General features: G+C 35.7%; 1 protein-coding gene across 2 annotated transcripts in view; it reads left to right on the top strand.

The window, feature by feature from the left end:
- Positions 1 to 13,021: 13,021 nt before the first annotated feature.
- HNRNPLL (heterogeneous nuclear ribonucleoprotein L like) overlaps positions 13,022 to 23,063 on the top strand; it is a 50,950-nt gene continuing 40,908 nt past the window's right edge. For both annotated transcript variants that reach the window (XM_074286621.1, XM_074286620.1), the window contains exon 1: positions 13,022 to 13,447. In XM_074286621.1, the coding sequence (XP_074142722.1) occupies positions 13,268 to 13,447 (180 nt within the window). In that variant the 5' untranslated portion in view covers positions 13,022 to 13,267. The remainder of the gene's footprint in view (positions 13,448 to 23,063) is intronic.

Genomic DNA, 23,063 nt, shown 5'->3' with positions numbered 1-23,063 from the left:
CATTTTCAAAGTAAAAGGGCATCAAAATAAATGGGCATCTAAAAAGGTTTTTCAAGGAGTCTATGAACCTTACTGTGTTCATAATTATGTTTGTTTTGCTACAAATTAATAATAGCTTATTTGTGATGGCATTTTTTGATACTTTTAAGAGAATTTGAGTTTTTTTTTATAATGACCAGTGGAAATTTTATTGTGATAAAAGGGGTTCCATGACCTCCTTTCCCTCTAGTTTTCTGGGCAAGATAGCTCACCCCATAGATAGAATCCATGCATCTTCTGGCTTTGATGCTTCTTGAGTAGACATATTAAATCAGGAAATCAGGAAAGATAATCTGGTATCTTTGTTTTAAGAATGGACAGATTTTGAATAGTCAGTCAATTAGTCAAAAAGTATTTATCAAGCACCTACTATTTGCCAAGTAATGAGAGCAGTGTTACACCTGAACTGGTTTAGAAATAAATCAACTTTTAGCTAAATAGAGTTTGATTTACCACATTCAAATTTATGATTTGAAGTATCCTTCTGCTCGAAGGAAAATTCCTAGGGTTACAAATTACACCCTGTACAACACAAAGCTTATGAGAATAGAACTGGATCGTCACCTGGAGAGTCAATACATATCCAAAGATAGGGGAGAGAAATTATGCTCTCTCATGGAAACTTGTAGAGAGATTTGTGCTAGAGGTTTAAAAAAACTTTCTTTCTCTATCAGAGATCAGATTAGCAGCTTAATGTATATGTTTAAAATGATTTGATTTTAGCTGATAAAGGAGATTTCTTTTAAGTGAGATAAACTTTTTGAATTTTTAAAATATTTTTTATTTTGAAATCAGCACCAAAGACAATTATCTTTTTCATATACAAAACAGAACAGAAAAAGCAGATCATATATGAATTTGTAAATCTGTTACATATAACATATTCCCCCTTTTAAGAATATAATTAATTTAACATGTAACTGTAAAACTTGTCCTATTTTTCTGTGTTTCCTGCTGGCCTTCCTTTTATTTTCTTTTTGAACATTAAAAAGACATATTTCAATTACCGTCTTTTCTTATTAAAATAAACAATGCTACTGATGGTCTCTTTCCCCTCTCTTCCCTGTCCCTTTGACCTCTTTTATTGGTGAAAAAAAAAAAGAAAAGAAAAAAACCAAAACCCTTGTGACAGTTATGCACAGTCAAGCATAACAAATTCCATATTGGCCCTTCAGAAATAGCTGTTTCTTTCTTCACTTTTTGTACATCACCTCTGTTAGGAGCTGGGAGGCATGTTTCATTATTGATCTTCTGATTGGTTATTACATTCATGAGAGTTCTACAATCACACCTAAGTCTCCACTAGTCTCAAAAAATGCTCACTTGATTCAGTCATCCTTAATAGTTATCATCTTATAGTTTTCCTTCCTTTTGTGGTTAAACTCTTTGAGAATGTAATCTACAATCAATGTTGCCATTTCATTTCTTCTCACTCTACTCTTGATCCTGCAAACTGACTTCCACCAGTTACCAAGTTACCAAAGAGCTCTTATTGACTAAATCTAAAAGCCTTGCCAAAATCCTTAGTAAGTAAACCTTAATTACTTTGCAGCCTTAGGCCTTGTCAATTACCTTCTTCTCTTTTATACTTTCTTCTATCTCTCTCTGTGTGTCTCTGTCTGTCTCTGAGTCATTTCTCTCTGTCTGGTCTCTATCTGTCTGTCTCTTTTTGTCTCTATCTCATTTATCTCTCTGTCTGTCTCTGTGTCTGTCTCTGTCTCTATCTTTCAAGAAAAAATTTCAATAGCATTTTATTTTTCAATGACACGTAAAAATAGTTTTCATTATTCATTTTTGTAAGATTTTGAATTTCAAATTTTTCCCTCCCTCTTTTCACTCTCCCCCCTCACCAAGAGAGCAGGCATACTGACATAGGTTATATGTGTACAATAATTTTAAACATATTTCCATATTATTCATGTTGTGAAAGAAAATAAGAACAAAAGAAGAAAAACAGAAGAAAAAAAGCAAACCAAAAAAAGGTGAGAATAATACTCTTTTCCTTAGGTTTAAAGATACTGCTCTCTTCTGGTTCTCTCCCTACCTATCTGACTACCTCCTCAGTCTTCTTTACTGGATGTTCATCCAAACCATGTCCAACCATGGCTATCCCCCAAGGCTCTATCCTGGGCCCTTTTTTTCTTCTCTCTTTACTATTTCACTTGGAAATCTCATTAGTTTCCGTGGATTGGGCAGTGAGTTGGCCCAGTGGATAGAGTACTGGGCTTGGAATCAGAAGACTCATTTTTTGTGACCTCAAATCTGGCCTCAGAAATGTACTAGCTGTGTGGCCCTGGGCAAGTCACTTAACCCCCCTTGCTTTAGTTTCTTCATCTGTAAAATGAATTGTGAAGGAAATGGCAAATTACTCCAGTATCTCTGCCAGCAAAACCCTAATGAGGTCAAGAAGAGTTTGACATGAACAATAAGTACATATGATTCTCATATCTATCCATCCTTAATCTCTCTCCTGATCTCCAGTCTTATTTCTCCAACTGTATATTATATATCTTGAACTAGATCTCTTATAGACATCTTAAATTCAATATAACAAAAATTTAATTCATTCTCTTTCTCCCTAAATTTTCCCTATTTCTAATTTCCCTAACACCACTGAAGGTAGCACCATTCTCTTAGATTCTCAGTCTTGCAAACTTAATATTCTTCTGTTGCCAAGTCCTGTAACTTCTACTTTTGCAATATTTCTCAAATTTGCCCCCTATTCTCATTATCTAATACCTAGTCTATTACAGTGGTGTCCTGGTTAGTCTCTATGTCACAAGTCTCTCTCTATTTTAATCAAATCTTCACTCATCTGTCAGTCAATTAGTCTACTTGCATTTATTAACCCAGGAACTGTGCTGAGTATTAAGAATACAAAGAAAGGGGAAAAACCCCATGCAGAAGAAATATCATCCCAATTGAACAAAACAACAACAAAACTCAGTCCCTGTTCTCAAGTTTAGTCTAATGGAAGAACACACATCTAATTTATCTTCCTAACATGGATTTGATCATTATTATGTGTCACTGCCACCAATTCAATAGTTTCCTATTCCAGTGGTTTCCTATAACCTTTAGGACCAAATACAAAATCCTCTGTTTGGATTTTAAATCTCTTCAAAATATGCCCCCTTGGTATTTGATCTCAGACTTGCATTCCAGATATTCTGTGATTCAGTGACACTAGCTTCCTTGCTATTCCTCATACTGTCCATTTCTTAGCTTTTGGCATATTAACTGGCCAACCCACATACTTGGAATTCTTTTACTGCTCATCTCAGACTCCTTGGCTTCCTTCAGATACTAGTTTCTTCAGGGAAGCTTTTTTGATCTTCTGTAATGCTAATGCTTTCTAAGATTAGAGCTAATTTGTTCTTTTTAGATCATATTTGTACATAGTTGTCGGCATGAGATTTATCCTGTTAGACAGATAGTAAGCTCCTTAGATCAGCGACTAATTCTTTCTTCTTTGCATTTTCGATGCTTAGAAGATCATCTGTAACATAGTATTCATGTTCTTAATAATGCTCTTTTGCTTGACTTGATAAAATACAAATCGTCCAAATTTTATGATATTAGATATCATTCATTCATTCATATATTCTTCTGAGACATTCATTATATATATGGCCAAATAGAGTTTAAAAAAAGAACTTCTCCTGTGTTCTCCTGTTTTATGAATTTTTAAAGGACAAATACTCATTATTATTGGTTTGCCAAGGATAAAATAATAGGCAATTATAAGGGCAACACATCAATTACCAGAAATATTAAAATTTATTTATGACTACAAATTTTGATTTTTGTAAATATCTGTAATCACATGCCAGGAAAGAACTAGCTTTTCAAAGCTACAACTCTGTATTTGTCAGAAATAAATTGTACATAAAGACAAAACATTTTGTAATATATCATTAAAAGTGAAGAATTCAGTATTATATAAAAAGGAATGCTTAAAAAGATAATAAAGGTTCTACCCTATTTACAAAGAAAAAAAATTCATATTAGAAATAGCTAACTAGATTATAATACTGTGACTTTCATATGATATGCCATTGTGAAGTAGTAAGTATGAATTTTTATTTTTATAGGATTTAAATTTCTCTTAAATTACAGTCCATTTAAAACCTTTTATGAGGCTTCAAGAACATGTTTCATAAAAATGCTATAATAACTGTAGATATCACAGTTTTACTCAATGCAATAGCTACTTAATTCCTGCAGAAGATATAAAAAGAATTTTTTCCTAAGTTAGAGGGAAATAGATCTGTTTTTTTAACTTAAGACTGAATGTGAAAATTCTTTTATTAAAAAAACTTCCAAAGGATACCGTTTTGATAAGCCTCCTTCAATTAATAATTGTTTTTTCCTTCCATTTCAATGGAACTTTTATTAAAAATGACACATTTGTTGATGCCTACTCAAGTTAACCAAGTCATCAAAAAGGATTGTTTTTAGACAAGGTTTCTGGCCTCATGCACATTAGAGTCTTTTTTTGATTGGTTAGGACCTGCTTAAATTGAGTGTAGCTGTAAAAATGGACAAGATCATCTATATGCACAATGAAGAATCAGTGAAGGACTTTAATGAAGGAAGAAGTGGACTTTTGGTGAACTCTAAATTTTGACAATAGAGTGATAGAAAACTAGAGACTGCTGATGTGGTAAACATGCTAGAATTGCTTTTCTTGTTTATAGTCAGACCAGTGACTGGTTAGAGCAAAGGTCAAAATCATAGTTACACATTCCCCATTAGATAAGTGGTTACAAGATTTGAAGAGGAAGTTATCAAAGGAATAATGATAAACTATTAAAAACCACATGAAATTAACAACAATAAAAATTCAAATCAAGATAATCCTGAAGTTTTAGATGACCAGGTGAAGGATTAGCCTAATAAGGAGGACTTTGGCAAGGATTTTGCTGGGGTGCAAGGGAGGAGAGAGAGAGAGAGAGAGAGAGAGAGAGAGAGAGAGAGAGAGAGAGAGAGAGAGAGAGAGAGAGAGAGAGAGAGAGAGAGAGAGAGAATATGTGTGTGTCCCCCATGATTGTCACAGGATAATCTATTTCCTTTTCCTTTTCAGAGATGGACAATGGAGGTATCCTTGAACTCCTGGGAGATAACCACCTCTTTGTATATAACCTGGAAAATTTCAGCAGCTTTTGTATTTGCAGTGGATCCTCTACCTTGTAAACTGCTGGAATAAAATCAGCAACAGACATTTTGCCAGACAACAGGAACCTAATGGCATTTAAAATCTCTTCTTCAGTTGGAAGTTTGACTAGAGAGGAACTGACTTTAACCTAAGGTAAATAGTTAATGGCTTTTCAACATTGATTGATGATGGTATGTTGAGAATGCCATGGAAGTGTTCAATCATGTCTCCAGTACCATGTTCTTAATCACTAATTGATGTGGCTCTATCAGCACTGAGTAGTTGAGGTGCACCATAGATCTTTGGCACAAAAATACCATGCAGGGCATCATAAAAGTGTTTTGGATTGTTATGATTACAATAAAACTGAATTTCATTTGCCTTTCTTACTAAGCTAAGAATCTTACATCTCTCTAAGCATTGCATGCATTTTTACTTGTGATAAAATTAAGCACTGCCGTTAAACACTGCCTTCTTCAAGAAGGACAAACTATCCTGCTGGTAAACCCTGTAGATTTTTTTCATTTTTTTTTAATTTAATAGCTTCTGAATTTCCCTATAATTTTCATTAAACCATTCCTGATATTTATAAATGTTCTTGCCCAGATGAATAAATGCAATGCTGTATGCTAAATGCTACTCACTTCTTTTCTTCTCCACTGTTTCCAGATGTTAATTCAGTTTTCCTTCCATGTCAGTTTCAAACTGTTCATACACAGAGAAGTGCTCAAATCTATTGACAATAAATCTTCTGGTATTTGTCTTGCCTTGGGGCTTGCTCTTTCGTTTTCTGTGAATATTTAGTTAGGAGAGGATAAGTCTATGATCAGTCCAGAAGCCTGCACCACATGTTGCCTTCAAAACACTTACATCCTTCTCTATCTCATCTCCTTATAATAACACCCTTGTAAATGTTTATTTTGCTGCAAGGGTGCATTCATAAAAGCTTTTTTTTTTTTTTTTTTTTTTTTTTTTTTTTTTTTTTTTTTGCATTTTGACAAATGGAAGACAGTGTTTATGATAAGAAGATCTTGAGATGCACAAGTCTTCAGTAGTAAGTGATGTTGCTCTTGCTGTTTCCAACTCCATTCTGCTGAAGGACTCTGCCATGTCTGATAGTCTACATCTACTCTGGCATTAGTCATCTAGAATTATAAGCTTGTCTTCTTTTGGCACATAGATGATGAGGGTCTCTAGATCTCCATAAACTTTTTCTTTGACCTCATCAGAGTTCATCATGGTGGGAACATAGGCAGATGATAATGGCATGGCATTTTCCTTCAAGTGACAATCGTGTTGTCATGAGCCTGTCATTCACTCCTTTTGGGAAGTATACATTGACTAATTTCTTTTGATTGTGTAATCTATGCCAGCTTCATGGTTCCCTATCACTATGGCTATTTCAGAAAAATGTGTATTCAACTCTGACTTTGGTAAGTTGGCCTTCATTTGCCCAACCTTGTTTCACTCAGGGTTATAGTTTGTATGCCATATTTGCTGAATTCTCTTGCAACAAGAAATGTTCATTTTTTCAGGTATATTGGATTTCATGTTGTACATAAGTGTGTGCACATTCCATGTCTCAAAGATGAGTGGAATCACCTTCATAAAAGTGTTTTTTTTTTTTTTTGTATTTTCGTATTTTTGTGCCTTTTTTTTTTTTTTTGTATTTCACCCACAGGGAAAGATATTTGCCTTCCATGGTAAGGAGACTAGGGTTAGGTTAGGTGAAGCAGATCATTTTCAGGGCACCTTTCTAGTTCCTTTCTTATATCAGGGAAAAGATCCAGGGGTTTGCAAAATCGCACTGTTGCTTCAGTTCAGTGAGAAGACAAATCTACAACCTGGGATTCCCATGTGTAATACAGTCGTGAAAACAGCTCCCAGTATATCTACACTTGATGCTTCATCACTTGCCTATTATCACAGGACTTTGAGGTAGATAAAAATGGCAAAGTGGTATGGGCAATGTCTTTCAACTCACACATATATTGGGCTTAAGTGAGGCACACCATGCTAGGTTGTCCTTTGCCAGCATCTTATATGTCACACATTTGATTCCAAAGTTTTTCAGAGACCTTGAGAATATACTTGCATTGCTTCTTCTGATATCCATTTGGTGCTTGTCTTGTGTGAGTTATTCTTAAAATAGTCTTTTAGGCAAGCTTATATTTGGTATTCCAATAATGAGATCAACACATTTAAGTTGTTTTGGTATACTGTCTGGCATACAACACTGAGATCAGCACAATGACTCTGTAAACTTTCAGTTTGGTAATCAGCCTAATTCGACTTTTCTCCCTCACTTTCCTTCTGAGCCTCTCAAACACTGAGTTTGACTTTGGCAATGTATCTCAATTCCATCATCTATTCTTATATCCCTAAAAAGTATAATGCCAAGGTAAGTGAACCTATCTATGGTATTCAACATTTCTCTATTAGCTGTAACTGGTGTTCTATGTATGGATTGTGTGTTACCAACTAGTGGAGAATCTGTGTTTTCCTGGTGTTGATTATTAAGCCAAAATTAGCACAAGCAGCAAAAAATTGATCCATACTTTGTTGCATCTCAGCCTCAGAGGATACACTGAGTGCACAATCATCTACAAACAAAAAATTAAGCATTAACACACCCTCCACTTTAGTCTTGGCTTGTAATCTTCTTTTCAAGTTAAATAATTTACTCTCAGTGTAATAGCTGAACGTGATGCCTGTTATGGGCCAGAACTTGAAACAAGGTACTAAGTGGAATTGAGGAGACAATGGTTAAATCTAGTTAAGCATTGATTTAATCCTACAACAAATAATGGTTTCCTAGTGATATAATGATTGGTGTATACTCAGTGTGGGGTATATACGCAAGAAGCTCCTAGGGCCAGAAAAGACAAGTGCATAAGAAGCTCTCAGAGGCAGAGACAGATTCATTCCATTGTCCACCTTTGTGCTGTCTGGAGGCTGAAACACAAACCTTTAGAATAGGAGAGATTCAGGAAGCTAGAGGCAGAAGCAGAGAAGACAAAGGACTGGCGGAAGGAGCTCAAGCTCTTGGAACCAAGGAGAGAGATAGGCCTCTAAGAAAACTAGCCGAGCCTCAGGAAAGGTGACAAGACTTTGAAAGAGATAATAAAGGATTTGGACTTTAACACCTGGCTGCACTTGTGGTGATTACTCTGACTGAAAGGAAGACTGCTCCCAGATATCCCAAGAAAACTGAATCAAAGAGAACTTTACAGATGCGGTTTTTATCCTTGTTGAAAGTGTCTGACAACATCACTGAAAACATGTTAAAAGGCATGGGAGCAATCACACAGCCTAGTTTCACTTCACTGGTTCCTGGGAAAGTTTGAGCGCATCAACCATTACTCAGAATTCATGTGAACATGCCATCAGAACTTCTAGCAAATTTTGAGGAGAAAACAGCAGGCTAGCTACCATATTTTTTATTCTCTTATGTTCTGCTGGGAAGTTGCTAACAAGAATGACAAGAATTAAGGATTTCATTTACAGCTAGTAGAGAAATTAGAGAGAATTTTTCAATGACCTGCACAGGGTCTATGATGGTTGTAGCTTCACAATGGCCTTGTGACTGTTATACATGCTCAACATGCAGATTGGTCTATTTCATTGAAAAGAAGATGGAAAGGCTAAGAATGACCTCTCTAGTTTATAGGTGATAGGAGAGAATGAAATGTTTCTAGAAAAAAAGAAAAAGGGAAAAAAGTTCATTTTACAAAGAAATAATAAAGAAGGCAAAGGGCAAATGATATATGTCAGGAACTTGAAGGTTACAATAGCTTCACAAGAGAGTAGAGAAGGAATATTTAAAACAATAGCAAAAAAACCCGAACATTTATTAAATACCTGTATATGCAAAGCACTGTGTTAGGTGCTAGGGCTATAAATACATCCAGCCACCCCCTACCAAAAAAAAAAAAAAAGTCAATTAGCATTTATTAAGTGCTTACTATCTTCCAAGTATTGTGTCTAAACCTGACCTTACGAAGAAAAGTGCCTTTCCCCCAAGTCCTTGTTTTCAAAGAATTCAGTCTAATGTGGAAGAGAATTTGTAAACAATTAAGTACAAAAAAGATATATATGGGATAAATTAAAGATCATAGACAGATGGAAGATAATAGCACTAAAGGATATTGGGAAAGGCTTCTTGTAGGAAGGATTTTAGCTGGGATTTAATGGAAAACAGAAAAACAAGGACATAAAGATGAAGAAGAAGAGAATTAATGGTTTGGGGACAGTCAGTTTAAAAGTATATAATGAGAGGATACAGTGTCCTGTTTCAAGAACAGCAAAGAGGCCAGTATCATTCTTTGCATTTTTTTGGTTTATCAGACTGAAATAGACTGAAAATAGTAGGACTGAAAATAGACTGAAAAAGTAAGAGGGGGTGAGATTATTGGAAGGCTTTGAACTCCAAATACAGAATTTTGTATTTGATCTTGGAGGAAATAGGGAGTCAATGGAGTTTATTGCATTGGATGTGGGGAGGTGATATGGTCCTTTCTGTGCATTAGGAAAATCAGTGAGACAGCTGAATGGAGGACAGACTGGAGAAGGGAAAGATGAGGAAGGAAGCTCAACCAGCAGGTGACTGTAATAGTTCAAGTGTGAGGGTATGAGGACCAAATTGGACAAAAAGATTACACTCTATTGAGTGAAAGCAACTTGTACACAAAATATTAAATACAAAATATATACAAAGTAACTTATGAAGGTAAGTAACTGGGGACATCAGGATGGGCTTCATGTAGAAGGTGGCATCTTAGCTGAGCTTTCAAGAAAGTCAGAAAAGTGAAGGTAGAAAAGGAGTACATCCTAGCTCTATGCAAAATATAGTGGGGAAGGAATCTTGTAATGGGGATTAATAATTAAGCCAGTTTGGTAAGAGTATACGAAGGCAGGTAATGTGAAATAAGCCTAGAATTGGAGGTCAGTGCCAAACTGTGAAGCACTATAGAAACATAATGGAAATTTGTATTCCATATTATAGGAAAGATGAATTCACTGAAATTTCTTGAACAGGGGAGTATCATGGTCAGATATTTAATAATATCAATCTTTCAGACAAGTAGCAAAAAAAGATGATTCAGGGAAACAAATTAGAAGTTTTTGTAGTAGTCTAAGTAAGAGATGAGATCTTGAATCAGGGTGATTACAGCAAGGTGAAGAGAAAAGGAGACAGATTCAAACTATACTGTGGAAGTAAAATTGATAAGATTTGGCAAGTGATTGAATATTTACCAAATATGAACATTATAGGTTCTCCAAAAAATAAATGTTTGCTGAGCTTGAGAAATATTTTTATCATCATAAGAAATCATTTATTATTCTAACTGTACTGATTTGCCAATGACATTTCTTCACTTATGACTTTCTCTTTATATATAATATGTCCCTTTAAAAAATTCCACATCCTTCTCTTGTTCATTTTCTTTATCTTGTTTTATATCAAAATCTTAAATGCTTCCTGTGTTTCTATGTCAGTGTGCACCTGGATTCTCATGAAAATGATTATAGTTATGTAATGTTATATAAAGAGCATATAATTGGATTTAAATATATGATAGGCAATGAGAATTATAAAGCACAAAACAATTTATAGCAAAACACTGTCAACAGTAAGGGAGATATCTTTTTCAGTGGAAAGGAACTGCTTTGAAAAAGAAAATGAGTATAGACTGGGAGAAAACACTTAAAACACATGGTCCAATTAGCTTGAGAAATGGGAACTAGAAACCCACATTTAAGGGAAGAAACTAAGGGACAATGACAGCAGAGGCCCATTTTTGTATTTGTGATATTCCCCTAAAAAAAGGATTGTTTCCTTTTTTTGTTTTTATAATTATAGCTCAGGGTCTAATATTGGGATAAATGTGTGTTTAATTGTTGGTACTGCTCCTCTGTAGCAACTAATATTACTGAAGTATAGACAATTTCTCCCTTGCCTCTTGATGTTTCTTTAATTCATATAATGTGCAAGGCCCTGGACCAGGAATTAGAAGGCATACATTGGAATATCACTCCTAGTAGCCCATACTTTATAGGACCTACTACAATTACAGGCAAAATCTTCAATCAGTCAAGAAATATTTATTTAGCCCCTACTGTCTACCAAGCACTTTGCTGAGTGCTGGACATACAAAATGAGCCAAAGACAGTTCTTGCCCTCAAGAGATATATAATCTAATGGATTTATAAGATTCTTTGGTATTTCAATAACTAAAAGTCATTGTATAGAATCTAAAATGAATCCTCTTTACACTAAATTCCTCTGGAAAAGGGGGTTGGTTGTGTCCCTTTTTAGCTAAGTTGGAAATGTCAAACTGCATCTCAAATTTATTATTATTTTGGAGGGTAATGATAAGAAAGTTTTCCCAGTACTTTAAAATTGGAAATTTCATTGGTGTGGCCACTTCCTATCCCCTTACTACCATAGACTCTGCATAATTTTGTAGCTTTTCTTCAAAAATTACTCTGGCCAAAGTGTTTTGCTGCTAGTCAGGATTAGGTAGGTGGTCCACTATTAGCTAATCTTGCTCTAAATCCTGCCAGTCTAGTTCCTGGAGCTTCTGTGGGTCTTTAACAATCCAGGGTCGCCTTCTCAAAGGGAAAAAACCCCCAACAACCTCCCCCCAAATCGAAACAGACAAAAACCCCCAAAACATCAAGGAGGCTAAGATAATTGCTGATTAGGCAAGTTATGGCTAAAGAAGTTGAGCCAAAGAATTTTTTTCTCTGCTTAAGGAAAAAGAAAAAAACAAAACAAAACAAAATAACACTTGATATGTGGGGTTGATTCCTCAGATCATAGACTTGAGTTCGAATTTTGCCTTAGATATATACTATCTGTGTGACACCTGGCAAATCAACTTAACATCTCTGCCTCTGTTTCCTCTTCTGTAAAATGGGGGTAATCATAACCCCTCCTTCCCAGTGTTGTTGGGAAGCTCCGACGAGCTGATATGGCAGCCTTAAAGACTCAGGGCTTTATATACACTAATGCAAGTTGCTAATAACAGCCGGGTGCAGAGCAAAGAACAAAGTTAACTTGCGCAGAAAGAAAGGAAGGGGCTTTGCCATGGTGTGCAGGGGGCACGGGCACGGCAGGCAGCTACCCCCGGGTGCGCAGAGGATGTGGTTTGAGGAAAGGCGCACCTGGGCATCAGAAAGGGGGAACCTTCCGTTTTAGGAATCCCCGGGGCTGAGGGGATAAGGAAGGCGCTAAGTGAGTTTCTTTGACCTCTTTTGAAAGCAAAGAAGTCCTAAGAACCTTTATTTAAATAAGCGGGAGAGGCGGTTAACCGCCACCATCCTCGTTACCCTCTCTTCTCTCCACCTAGCTTCGCACGGGTGGCGCAGCTGTCGTCCGCGGGGGCAGCGCCCCAAGAAGGGCGAGCAAGCTCGTGGAGTCGGGGACTCGGAGCCAGGGTCAGCATTCCGAGGCCAAGGTCTCAGCCGCCGGCGACAGGGATGCGGGGAGGGAACGTGGGTGGGAACAGGAGGCTCTGGACAAACAGACCAGCGAGCCAATAGAAGGCCAGGTCTGTCATAACCCCGGCCAATAGGATCTGGAATCCCAGCAGGAGGCGTAGCTGGCAAGTCTGGGGCTTGATCACGATCCCCGGCGGGCGGCTGCCGGGATTCAGACTCCCGAGGGCGGGGGAGGAGGGAAGACCGGAAGCTGTCGTCCCTCAGCCACCCCACCTCCCCCCATCCCCCAGTCCCGTCGCGTCCCCTCGGGATAGGAGAAGAGGAGAAGGAGGCCTCTCGGGTCCGTTGGCGCCGGTAACCAGGGGGAGCGGCCTCTCCGGAGGGAGCCTCCTCCCGGGGCGTCCCCTCCCTCTCTCCGCCCCCACCCCTCTCCATCCTCTGGCCGCTAGTTCGCTCGCTCGCTCGCTCCCTTTGCTGTCCGCTCGCGAGCGGATCCCTTTGGGCTGCGCGCTCCGACGGCTGCGGCGGCGGCGGCGAGAGGCCGGAGCGGAGAAACCTCGGGGCGGCGGCGGCCTGCCCAACCCGGCCCAGCCGGTCCCCTAGACCCTCCGCTGCGCCGCCGCCATGTCCTCCTCGTCCTCATCTCCCGGAGAGCCCTACGAGGAGCGAGAATACGAGAGCCAGGCCAAGCGCCTCAAGACGGAGGAGGGCGAGATCGACTACTCGGCTGAGGAAGGCGAGAGTCGCCGGGAGCCCGCGCCCCGAGGCGGGGGTGAGGGAGGCGGCCGCAGCTACTCTCAGCCGGTAACAAAGCGCGCCTCCGCGACCACCCGCTCGGCCTCTCCTCCTCCTTATCTCTAGCGCTTCGCCCCCCAAAACAGATCCACCCCCTATCCCCCCCATTCCCCACCCCTCACCCCCGCCCGTCCTGGGGCTCCCAACTGCACCAGGCCGAGGTGGAGCTACTGCTGTGGCCATGGGTATCTATCCCCCTCCCCCGCCGGCTGGTGCTTTCTGACCTCGGGATGGGGACTTAAGTGCCGCAATTAATTAATTAATTAATGGTGCTGCCCATTGGGGGAATGGGTGAGACTAAGGGGAGTGAAGCCTTTGTTATGCTCCTAGGGAAACCTTGCCTTAACAATAAGAGAGAAGTCGTCCAGGTTTATTCGCTAGATTCATTCTGGGGTGGGCGGGTGGGGGGAGGGATTATGTTTGCATACAACAGCTTCGGTAGCTCTGGTTGAAAAAATGGTTTTCGTTGTTGTGGAGTGTCGAGTGGCCTAATTGCTTTGGTCCTTAGCTGAGGCTCGTATCTAAATGGAAGATCTTGGGCTGGTACTTTCTCCTCCACTTTCATTGAGGGCTTCTTATTTTCTTGCATTAATAACAAGCATCAGTTGCCACAGCTTATTATTGCTGATTAGAGTCGCCCAGTTTGGGGTTTGTTAAAGGTTTTATAGCAGAAGGATGGATAATCTGTAAAAACTGGGGCTGATGGAGACTCTTTTTAAGTGCATCCTTACCTTAAAGTGAAAGGAGATTCAAAGGCATTAATAACTAACATCTCTTGCCGCAGTTTATTGTTACCGTGTAGAGCCGTCAATATTTTGGGATTAGTTTAAGATTCTAAGGCATTAGGTAGCAGCAATAACTGGTGCTGGTAGAGGCTCTTTTAAGGACTTAAAGTGAAAGGAAACTCAAAAGCATGAGTTTGTTTGGCTAGTTCCAAAATTTGCCCCACCGAAGTAGTTGAGTTTGATTTGCAGTGCAATGATGAGGGATTCCAGTGGAAAGGAGCTTTAATAATAGGTTCCTGTCTTTCTCTTTGGCCAAAATCAAATTTTTGAGACAAATGGTTACGTAGAACAGTGTGAGTATTTTGAGATACGTATAAAAATGATATCTGTTTAATAAATGAACCAATTCCATCTCATTTTTCATTGACTTTTGACATTTTTGTTTTAATATTTTACTTTGAAAATATCTAACAGTTTCTTAAATTTTGATTTAGCCTCAGACTAAAATATTTAACAAAGATATTAAAGTTTCTTTTAAGTAATAATTACAATAAATAAGTGAAAATATTTCATAATTATTAGCATTTTTTTGTATAGGAACATTTCAATCAATAGGCCTTCCCAAAGGATCCTCCAACTCTAGTTCACAAATAATATATATTAACCTATACTTAAAGGCATTATTGATTTAGCAATCATTCCACCCCCAAACCCAGAAAAGAAGTTAAAACAAAACTTGTATTTTGCATTGCAATTTTCCAAGTTAAATTCAAATGTTAGTAGAGAAAGTGTGAGAGAAAATTGCTATTTTTAAGTATTTAACTTAAAGACAACTTTGTCTTGGTAGAATTCTTTGTTTTCATATTCTTTTAGTTTGTTACTTAGGTATTTTAAATCATCAGTGTTTTTTTTCCCCTAAAAGTCTTGCATTAGAGATTATGCTGTAGCAGAAGGGTAAGGGGGGGGGAGGGCACCTTGACACAGAAGATACTCAAGTGAAATTTTCTTGTGGTTAAAAAACTGCCAGTTTTTCTTTAGAAATTGTTGTCAAAGAAGAGAAGCAGCAAGTTAAATATTCCCTGTGTATATGAAGAAGGAAAGGGTGAGCTTAAGTGTTAATATATATTAGTGCCTGTATATTTGTGAAGAGAGAACAGAGTGACTTTATTTTTGTGGACAGGTAGACACTTTTTATGAAGTTGTGGCAGAGCGATTTTCAATTAAACACGTAGGAATTGATTTTTCTTAATACTGTATTTAAATTCTCCCTCTCAGCTTTGAGAAAAGATTAGAATGAAATTATATCTGTGGAGGGGGAATGTTTTCAGTAAAAATCTATTACTGTGATCTGTATTTTTTTTTTTTTAAGCTGTCTGTTGTTTCATTATCTAAAATTATTCTAGCTTCAGTTTAAGGGAAGTATGGATGACACAATCTTATATTTAAAGTATTCATCATAAAGAAGAAAAATCTTTAAAATAAACAAACATAAAAAGCTTTTATGGATAATTATTGTTTCCCATGGAGTTTACAAATTTTAAAATTAGAAAAGGCAATAATGTATATTTTTTAGTTTAGTGACACTTATTAATGATACCAAATAAGGATACCTTTTAAAGGAAAACTTAGTGGATTTTTATATGTAAAATGAGTCCATTTACTAAATATTGATGAATTGATTATTTTGAATGTTGGTGAGGGTTTAAAGAGCAGTTGTACTATCAACAGTACGGACAGTTGCATGTGTGGATTGATTGTTCCATTACGTATAAGGTATGTTTCAATTTTGTGATGTATCTTCTTAGAAAAAGTCTGAAGTATCAAAGACTCCTGGATTGTTTGTTTCATTTGGCTTCTATTAGCTATTGTTGCAAAAGTTTACCATGCCGGAGTAGGATAGAGTTTTTATCTTTTCTGCAAGATCCCATTGAGGCAAAGAAACTTAACTCATATTTGACTTAAATTTTAAATTTCAAATTTAGATTTCAAATAAACAATTGAAGATAGAAATATGACTTTAGATCCTTAACCACTGATGGAAATCTTACAAATTTACTTTGAATTTAGGAACAGCCTCCAAAGTTAAGAGCCAGAGTAACTTTCTGGTTTTCAAGAAAAACCAGGAGGAAAAAGAGAAGAACACCATGTTGTCATAGTTTGTTGTTTCCCAGTGTCAGGGACTTAAATAGGACCAATAGGGTAGTTTATAGAGGGATCTCAGTAGAGCCTTGGAAAAGATTCAGAGAAAGCACAGGATAGCTGGTCTTCCTTGGCTAGATACTCCTGGGTTAAGTAAAGCTTAGGTGACTATCTCTTCTTTCTTTATAGCTTGTGGGCATGAGGAACATAATTCAAACTGGAGTGGATATGATGGAATGACTATTGACAGCAGTCTCAATATTCATATGAATACTTCACTGTAACTAATCATTTAAATATCCTGAATGGGTTGATGGGTTTTTTTGGAAGAGATTATGAACGTTTTTAACATCAGGGAAAATTTAGAGAAAAAAATTTCTTTTCCTCCTGTATTAGATCATAAGCAGGAGAGATTATTGATATTATTATATTTACATTATTATAAATTTAATTATTGTGAAAACTTATTTCTTATATATACACATATATGTAGATTGTATACACATATATACTTAAAAGAGAATAGACAAGATATTTCACATATTTCAAATATGGAAATGCATTTTATGTAGAATATGTTACTGTTTAGCGTCAAAATGTTTTATACAATTGAGTAGGCCTAGGTTGACATAGACATTTGCTGCTTGTTGAGATGGCAAAGCATTAAAAAATATCTGGGTGTGAGATAGAGTTTAGTAAAGTTCATTTTGTTAACCCAGATCTTATTGTAGATGTGTAAAGACATAGCAACCCTTAACAACTGTGTTCTTGGTAATCCTAGATTGTGAAGTATGTTCATCAGTGTGGTTTGATCTGATTGAGAGTTGGTAGCCTCAAGACTGAATTAGCACTGCTCTTTCATGGCTGAATTGATCAATGATTATATACCTTTTGAAGAAACAGATAAGAGATGGAAGCTTACATAGTTTTGAATTTTAGGATATGATAATTTTTACCTATCATAGGTTGTTTAATGTTTTTTTGTGGTATACATACATTATATATTCATTTTTAAAAAGTGGCTTGAAAAAAATTTTAATGACTTGAATGCTTTATTTTTTCTCTTTTAGTTTTTATGCTATTTAAGGTCAAATATGTCTAAAGATCGAATGTGGCCAAGAAATTAAGGCTATGTTTTGTCATAGATCAGCTATATTTCTCTTTAAAGTCAGCAAGCAAAGAAAAATTTTAGTAGTTTCTAATCCGCTAGTAAGACTTCTTCAGTTTAAATACATGGATTTGTTTTGCTTGATTATACTTACTTGTTACAAGGATTACATTTTTCTTTTATTATTTGAAGGTAGAAGAGATCTAGCAGTAGAATTGCATCCTCCAAACTTAGAAAATAAAGGAAAGAAGGCATTTAAAAAAATGCATATAGGAAGCATTTAAAAAATGCATATAGGAGAACTGAAGAAAGTTCAGAAAGAAACAGATAAGTAGGACAGCTTTGAAAGTAACATGTTATAGTTGGTGGAATTGTGAATACATCCAGCCATTCTGGAGAGCAATTTGAAACTATTCTCAAAAAGTTATCAAACTGTGCATACCCTTTGATCCAGCATTGTTACTACTGGGCTTATATCCCAAAGAGATCTTAAAGACAGGAAAGGGACCTGTATGTGCAAGAATGTTTGTAGCAGCCCTCTTTGTAGTTGCCAGAAACTGGAAACTAAGTGGATGCTCATCAATTGGAGAATGGCTGAATAAATTGTGGTATATGAATATTATGGAATATTATTGTTCTGTAAGAAATGACCAACAGAATGATTTCAGAAAGGCCTGAAGAGACTTACATGAACTGATGCTGAGTGAAATGAGCAGGACCAGGAGATTGTTATATACTTCAGCAACAATGCTATATGATGATCAATTCTGATGGATGTGCCTATCTTCAACAATGGGATGAACCAAATCAGTTCCAATAGAGCAGTAATGAACTGAACCAGCTACACCCAGCGAAAGAACTCAGGGAAATGAGTGTGAACCACTACATAGAATTCCCAATCCCTCTAATTTTGTCCGCCTGCATTTTGGATTTCCTTCACAGGCTAATTGTACACTATTTCAAAGTCCGATTCATTTTGTACAGCAAAATAACTGTTTGGACATATATACATGTATTGTATTTAATTTATACTTTAACATATTTAACATGTATTGGTCAACCTACCATGGTGGGGGGGGGGGAAGGGGAATTAGAACAAAAGGTTTGGCAATTGTCAATGTAAAATTACCCATGCATATATCTGGTAAATAAAAAACTATTAAAAAAAAGTAACATGTTAATCTATATACTTGAAAGAAATAGAGAAAAGCTGTGCCAAGAGATTCATATTTTCACATATAATCAATTTTTTTCTCGCTGTGAAAATTTTTTTAATGTTTATTAAATTTAGAATACTTTTTTCAAGAAACCCCAAATACAGGCTTATTTTGTCTAACTTTGTTCATTGGCACTAGGAAAACACTTTCAGGGAAGTACTTCAGAGAAAATGTCATAAATGATGATGGACTAAATGAGATAATATAATCTGATAATGTAATAATAATCTGATATTACATCATATCAGAGTTTTGTTATTTTGCATTTATACTTAATAAGAGGCAAAGTAAAGAATATACTGTGTGCTACATTATAGTAGCAATCACTTGTTAAGTCAGAATTTGAGTCCATATTTCATATTGCTGCAGCTGGTTAGTTTTTAGTAGTAGAGTGTGTTGGGGTAGAGGCTAGATTTAGGTAGACTAGTTTTGGGAATTGAGTGTCTCTGGAGATGAACGATTGAAAAAGATGAATGAGAAAGCTTGGACTAGAGCTGATCTTAGAATCTGATCTGACTATTATTTCCTCCACTTTTTTTTTTTTTTTTTTTTTTTTTGTCCATAAACACTACTTGAGAACGCACTCTAAAAAAAACTTCAAACTTGTATTTCATTCCCCCTCTCCCCAGTTAACAAACATTTATTTTCCCCCTTATAACAACTATTTCTCCCTTCTACAGAAAAGAGGGGAATTAAAGCCTTTGTAACAAGTACTTGTAGTTCATATTCAAGCAAAACAGAGTCACACATTGGACATAAGTCGAAAAATGTATGTCACATTCTTTATCTTGATGCCATTACTTTTCTGTCTGGAGAATATTGCTGAAGCTTTATAACAGACTTCTGGGACTTGGAGTATAATATTGTGCTGATTTTATCTAGCACCAGAAGAGGAGAATTTCCTTAATCAATGACTGCCCAAAATCTACGTAGAAAAACAAAGAAATGGATAATGTCTAATGTCCAACCATGATATTTAATTAAATGGGTTGCCTAGTTGGATTAATATATCAGTCCATGTGTCTTGGACAGACATTATAGGTCAGCAAAGAGCTAAGCTAAAAATGAAATACAAAGATGATACTGGTTTGGATTTATGTGGAATTACACAGTAATTTTAATTATTCTAATCTGTTTTTTTTTTTTTTAACATAGTAATCCATTTTTCTTTTCTTTTGTGTTAATGAATTCCTCCTGATTTCAGGGCCTCAGATATACTTTATTTTTTGTAAGTGAAAATTCCTACATACTTTTTTCAGTTACACATAATAACAATGTTTAACTAAAATTCACTGTTACAGTAGCATTGTCCCCAAGTATTGGGGAAATCTTCTTGATTTCAAGACTTACCTTCCTGAGTTCAAATGCTGTCTCAAGACATTAGCTGTGTCACCCTGGGCAAGTCATTTAACCCTATTGGCCCCAACTTCCTCTTCTATAAAATGATCTGAAGAAGAAAATGGCAAAATACTTCACTATCTTTGTCAAAAAAAGAGGTAATGAAATCCAAATTTTCTCTCTTCCTTCCCTCTCCACTCCTTAAAAAGTTTAGTAATTCAGTATGGATTGTATAATCCATATTGTGCTATCATGGAAAACATTTCCATATTATGTTGCAAAAGAAAACACAGACCAAAAAAACACAAACAAAAACAAAACCCCAAACCAACTAAACCTTTCAAGAAAAATAAAGTTCTTAATAAAGTTTTTCAAAAAAGAAAAAACTGCCTTTAGGCCTTATCAGTTCTTTCTCTGGAAGTGGAAAGCATTTTTCATCCAAAATTCTTTGGAATTGTTCTAGATCATTGTATTGCTGAGCATACCTAAGTCATTGATGAATATTGCTGTTACTGTGTGTAATGTTCTCCTGGTTCTGTTCACTTCACTCTGCATCAGTCCATATAAATCTTCCCAAATAGTCTTTTTTTTTTTTTAATGTGAATATATTTTTGGTGATATTACTTGGCTTTGAGTCTTGGAACATTCATAATCTTTGAAAAATCAAACTAAGGTGACTCAGAGCAATGGAGAGATGCATTCTAGGAATAAATAATATCTAATATTAGTGCTTTGGAATTTTTATCACATTTCATGTTTGTATCTCAGAATAATACTGTGAAGTAAGTACTTGTTTTTACAAATAAAAAGCTAAAGCTCAGTTGATTGATATGTCTGTAAATACTCTCAGAGATGTGAAGTCTAGATTTTTCTAATTTCACATTAAATGCACTATTTTACTATATCATAGTTCTGTAGCATATTGCAGTGATCAGTTGTGTGTTAGAAGTGATATAAAAGTATCTGTGTATTAGAATGTATCAGAAATGACTCCAGCATATTGGGTAGAATCCCCTATGGAGGAAAGACATAGAAAAATTACACTTGAAGAGATAGAATGTGTGGTTTTAATCAGTATTATGGGAGTTACCTTCCTTGTAGAAGTATCAGGAAGTTTTATAAAGCAAGTGGTTAAGCTCCTGGAATTTGGTACTTAAATAGAAATGTTTCAAGTGAAGCTCTCAAGTTGAGAGAAACTGATTAAGAATAGATTCACTGTTACTAAGAGAAGCTGAGGTATTTGGAATTGTTACCTCCTTCTCAGGCTGGTATTAGAGAAGATAACCATTCTCTCATACAAAAGCAACAAAATACTGGTTTGATATATCATGGACCTAACTAAAATTCTTTTGTCAGCTCTAATTTGCTTAGCCTAGGTAAGTTTTCAACTTTCCTTTTTCTAGAAATATAGTTTTTAATGGAATAAACCAAGGTCCTAGATTATTATTAAATAAAAAACTCTAGATTAAAGATCAAATTTTGTAAGAACTTTTAATTGGTTCTGGAATTTATTTCTTTGTGAGAAAATTTATTTTGATCGAAAATTATATTTCCATTGTGATGCTGGGAATTACAGCTTTTCCGTTATTAAAAAATTTTCAACTATAGTATTTAAATATGACTTGGTCATGTAATAGAATTTTATCTTCTATCGTCAGTTTTTATTTTCAAGTGATTTTATAGTGAAATTTATTACATTTTAAATATAAACTGGAAGACCAGTTCTATTTTTATGTTTTTTCCTGTAAGCCTTATTTAAAAAAAATTTTTTTTGTTCTTTCAAGGATTAATAGTGATAATATGAACATTGTTTTATCTGACTGGTTAAGAATGGGTTTGGATAAGTAACTGGAATTGATTTCTCTGTTCATACAAAAGAAAGGAAAAAATTGGGGACAAAAGTCCCCAATTTATGTAAAAGTTTAATAAAATTTATTAGTTTTAGTTATCAAGATGTGAAATTTTTTTACATATAATATTAGAAATAAACTTCAAACATTATCAAAACAACTTTGTCGAAAATTTTTATTTCCCGCCTTATGTATGTATGTATTGAAAAAAAAATGTTAGTACACACCTTCAGAGATGTGCCTTTCACATGTCTATATCTGTGTATCTATGTACCTTATTTTGAACATATAAATATACACACACATATGATTTTGTTGTTGTTTGGTGGTTTTTATTCGTATCTGACTCTTCATGACCTCATTTGGGGTTTTTTTTGGGGGCGGGGAGGCAAAGACATTGGAGTGGTTTGTCATTTCCTTCTCCATGGATGCATGTATATATCGATAATAAACACAAGCAATTTTATCTTGTGAGATTTTTGCTCATGTCCTTCTATAAATTCTTCATAGGGAATTTTCATCTTGGTGTCATTTTCACATACTTTCTTGAATATGTCTTTAATGCTTCTTATACATGACCTATTCTTGGCAACATGCTACAGCATTGTGCAGAAAAAGGTAGTAATAGTATGGAGACTTGTAGTTCAGATGTACTCCTTGCTTTGTGTCATAGAGCTCTGTATTTGTAAAATATTTTGACCCTTTGTATTTTATTTCAATAAATTTCAATTTATATTTCAATTTGTATTGTAGTTATTATGAAATATATTACCAGTGTTCCTAGAAATAAATTCTCATTTATAATTAGTTTCTACATTATATATATGTGTGTGTGTATGTGTGTGTGTGTGTATATATATATATATATATATATATGTGTGTGTGTGTGTGTGTGTAGCAAGTCTTAGATAAGTTTCAGTGAGAAAAAGACAGGTATGACTTAAGGTTTTATAACAATTTTTTTTTAATTATAGAAGCTATTAATAAGAATAAAGTTAGGAAAATATAAGAATAAAACTAGTCAGAATTGTCATTTAGAAAGGCCTGTGTTTTAAAATATACACTCTAAAATTTTATAAAGTGATAGCCCTGGGTGGTTTTAAAAAATTTGAAGCAGTTGCTTCTGTTAAAATCTGATATGGTTTTTATTATGGATCTTTCCTCTTGATTTGGCAATGGAGCTAAACTATAAAAAGACTGGATTTTGATATGTTGAATTGAACATTAATAGATTGTGGAATCATAGAT

Source organism: Sminthopsis crassicaudata, chromosome 2 (genome assembly GCF_048593235.1).
Source record: "Sminthopsis crassicaudata isolate SCR6 chromosome 2, ASM4859323v1, whole genome shotgun sequence".
Lineage (NCBI taxonomy): Eukaryota > Metazoa > Chordata > Mammalia > Dasyuromorphia > Dasyuridae > Sminthopsis > Sminthopsis crassicaudata.
Note: the sequence above shows the minus strand (reverse complement) of the source record. Positions and strands in the feature narration are given on the sequence as shown.